The sequence below is a fragment of the Haliaeetus leucocephalus genome, unplaced genomic scaffold (genome assembly GCF_000737465.1).
Source record: "Haliaeetus leucocephalus isolate CR32 unplaced genomic scaffold, Haliaeetus_leucocephalus-4.0 Scaffold395, whole genome shotgun sequence".
In the NCBI taxonomy this organism is placed as follows: domain Eukaryota; kingdom Metazoa; phylum Chordata; class Aves; order Accipitriformes; family Accipitridae; genus Haliaeetus; species Haliaeetus leucocephalus.
In genome coordinates, this window is record NW_010972831.1 from 3994514 (window position 1) to 3997511 (window position 2998).

The following is a 2998-nucleotide window of genomic DNA, read 5'->3' on the forward strand; positions in this document are numbered from 1 at the left end:
CCCCCCTCCACCTCCAAGGGCTGCGCGTCCCCGGCGGGCTGCGCGCTCCCGACGCGCCCCGTGCTTGGCGCTGTACTGCGCCGTAGGGGCGGGGCCTCGCCCTCAAGACACGCCCACTCCCCAACCCACCGCCTGGCGTAGCCCCGCCTTTAACAAACCTCTCCGGCGGTGTGACGCGTGCGCGGAGCAGCCAATCAGAGCGGTGCGTGGTTTTCAAACGGGCGGCGCGCGGGGACCGGCGGGACCTGGACCGGAGCCGGGACCGGGACCGGGACCGGGGCCGGAGAGCGGGACCGGGGCACTCACAGTGGGGGTCTGGGCAGCCCGCATGGCCCCGGTCCCGCTCTCCGGCCCCGGTCCCGCTCTCCGGCCCCGGTCCCGGTCCCGGTCCCGGCTCCGGTCCAGGTCCCGCCGGTCCCCGCGCGCCGCCCGTTTGAAAACCACGCACCGCTCTGATTGGCTGCTCCGCGCACGCGTCACACCGCCGGAGAGGTTTGTTAAAGGCGGGGCTACGCCAGGCGGTGGGTTGGGGAGTGGGCGTGTCTTGAGGGCGAGGCCCCGCCCCTACGGCGCAGTACAGCGCCAAGCACGGGGCGCGTCGGGAGCGCGCAGCCCGCCGGGGACGCGCAGCCCTTGGAGGTGGAGGGGGGACACATGCGGACGGACAAGCCCAGCTCCCTCCCCCCGATCTCGGGGCCTCCCCAGCGGCTACCCCGAGGGAACCAGCCCTGCACGGCCCCCCAGACCTGCCCCGACCCCTACCCGAGGGAGGAGGGGGGGAAACCAGCCCCAAACACCCCCCTGGGGGTCCCGCTCCCCCCCAGGAGTCAGGGCAGCACCCACAGCGGTGCCCGCGGCTCTCGGGTTTATTGCTCCCGCGGGGAGAGGTACAGCGTTGGGGTAAGAGGGACCCGGCCCAGCAGGGTCCGACCCGCTGCCGGGGTAAGGGGTGGTGGGGGGGTTGTCCCTGAGCGATGCCGGGGGTCCCAGCCACGGTGGCTCAGCCAGGCCAAGGCCGGCCCGGGGAGACGACGAGGTCGCAGTCGAAGTCAGCGAAGGTGGCAGGATCGGGTGGGGGCTGCTCGAGGGGGCGCGGGGCCACCGCCATCGCCACCGGGTCCTTCTGCAGCAGGTCGGCGTCGAAGGCCACCCCGCGGAAGAAGGGGTGGCCCTGGAAATGGTGGAGGTAGCGCAGGCGGCGCAGGGGGTTGTGGCACAGCAGCTGGGGACGGAGGGAGGACAGTGAGCGGTGAGGACCCCAACATCCAGTCCAGGGGGCCAGCAGGGACCCCAAAATCCAGGTGGGAGGGTTACCTCGGCAAGCAGCCGGGCCAGTGCGGGGCTGAACGCAGGTGGGATCTCGTAGCTGCTCTCCTTGACGCGCTCCAGCATGGCCACATGGTCCCCCGCTGGCGCCACAGGGAACTGGGGGGCAGGGAGCAGATTTAGGGGCTCCGTGGAGTGCCCGTATTACTCCCCCCCCCCGCCGTGGTCCTCACCTCCCCGCTGGCCAGGGCGAAGAGCAAGACTCCCAGGGACCACCAGTCAGCTGTGTGGCCGTAGGGCCCCCCGCTCAGCACCTCCGGGGCTGCAGGGATGAGCGGGTGAGTGCCTGGGGGGTCCGTGCCCCCCACCGCAGCCCCCCGCTGCCCCCTTACCCATGTACTGCAGGGTGCCGCAGATGGTGTGGGCTCGCTCGCCCCACCGCAGATGCCGGGAGAGGCCGAAGTCGGTGAGCTTGAGGTGCCCTGTGGGGTGAGACACTGCGTGGGGACCCATGGACGGGGTGTCCCAATGGACGGGGTGTCCCCACGAATGGGGCATCCCCAAGCCAGTGCCACCAGACTCTTACCTCTCTCATCCAGGAGGATGTTCTCCATCTGAAACGAGACAGGTGCTGGGGTGGCCTCTCCATGTTGGGGGGTTCGGAGACCCCCCCACCCCATCCTCCGGCCCCCCAGCCCCGCTGCCACCCACCTTCACGTCTCTGTGCATGATGCCCAGGTCGTGGAGGTACACTGGGGAGAAGACGGAGCCGTCAGAGTGGCGGGTCCCCTCCCGGCACGGTGCCCATTGCCACCCCTACGGCACCCCGCAGGCAGCTGCCCACCCTCAGGAATGGCTGACCCTGCCTGCTGGTCTCCATCAGTGGGGACAGTGGTGGCTGTCCCTGGCACAGCGGGCCACTTACCCAGCACCAGCACCAGCTCAGCTGCAAACAGGCGGACGGTGGCTTCGGCAAAGTGCCCGGCGGCACGCCACAGCGCGTGCAGGTCTCCGGTGCTGCAGTAGGTGCACACTGCCGGGACGGGCGATGTGCCTTACCGACGGGCTGCCCTGCGGGGCTGGGCTGGCACGAGGGGCAAGGGCACCGGGGTGGCAAGGGCACCGGGGTGGCATGGGCACAGGGAGCCTGGTGGGTCACTGGGGCCATGCACCAAGGTGATGCAAGTAGTGGGGCCATAAGGGCGGCGAGGTGGCACAAGCACCAGGACCACGGACTAAGGTGACATGGGACCACACTGGCACCAGGACCACGGACTAATGTGACATGGGCATGACTAAGGAGGCACAGGAGCATGCAAGTACCAGGGTCACGTACCATAGCGACATGGGCACCAGAGCCATGTGGCCACTGGGAACACGCAAGCACCAGGGCCACATGAACTCCAAGGCGGCACAGGCACCATGGCCACACGGGTACCAAAGTGACACGGTCCCCGGGATCACACAGGCACTGGGAACACGCAAGCTACGTGGGCACCGAGGTGGCACGGCCATCAGGGCCACCGGGGCCAGGCAGGGACCAGGACTGGGGTGCCTTATTCACCCCCGTGCTGGTCCCTGCCCCACTGTGGCTCGTCCCCATCCCTGTCCCCCCTGTCCCTGTCCCCGCGCTGGCTGTGGGGTGGGAGCCAGGAACCGAACGCCTGGATCCCCACGGGGCAGCAGGCAACACGGGGGGAGCGTGCGCGTGTGCGGGGACACGTGTGCGGGC

The 2998-nt window shown here is 70.1% G+C and overlaps 2 protein-coding genes across 2 annotated transcripts in view; both read right to left on the reverse strand.

Annotated features, from left to right (window-relative positions):
- The window catches only part of SPAG5 (sperm associated antigen 5), an 8705-nt gene extending 8049 nt beyond the window's left edge, over positions 1 to 656 (reverse strand). The window contains exons 1-2 of the mRNA XM_010573928.1: positions 569 to 656; positions 307 to 509 (exon numbers count right to left, since the gene is read on the reverse strand). Coding sequence (XP_010572230.1) covers positions 307 to 509; positions 569 to 656 — 291 coding nt within the window. The remainder of the gene's footprint in view (positions 1 to 306; positions 510 to 568) is intronic.
- A 344-nt stretch (positions 657 to 1000) lies between these two features.
- Positions 1001 to 2998, reverse strand: part of LOC104835758 (uncharacterized serine/threonine-protein kinase SgK494) — a 3559-nt gene continuing 1561 nt past the window's right edge. The window contains exons 3-9 of the mRNA XM_010573929.1: positions 2192 to 2299; positions 1978 to 2018; positions 1853 to 1880; positions 1659 to 1748; positions 1500 to 1588; positions 1315 to 1425; positions 1001 to 1222 (exon numbers count right to left, since the gene is read on the reverse strand). Of these exons, the coding sequence (XP_010572231.1) occupies positions 1001 to 1222; positions 1315 to 1425; positions 1500 to 1588; positions 1659 to 1748; positions 1853 to 1880; positions 1978 to 2018; positions 2192 to 2299 (689 nt within the window). The remainder of the gene's footprint in view (positions 1223 to 1314; positions 1426 to 1499; positions 1589 to 1658; positions 1749 to 1852; positions 1881 to 1977; positions 2019 to 2191; positions 2300 to 2998) is intronic.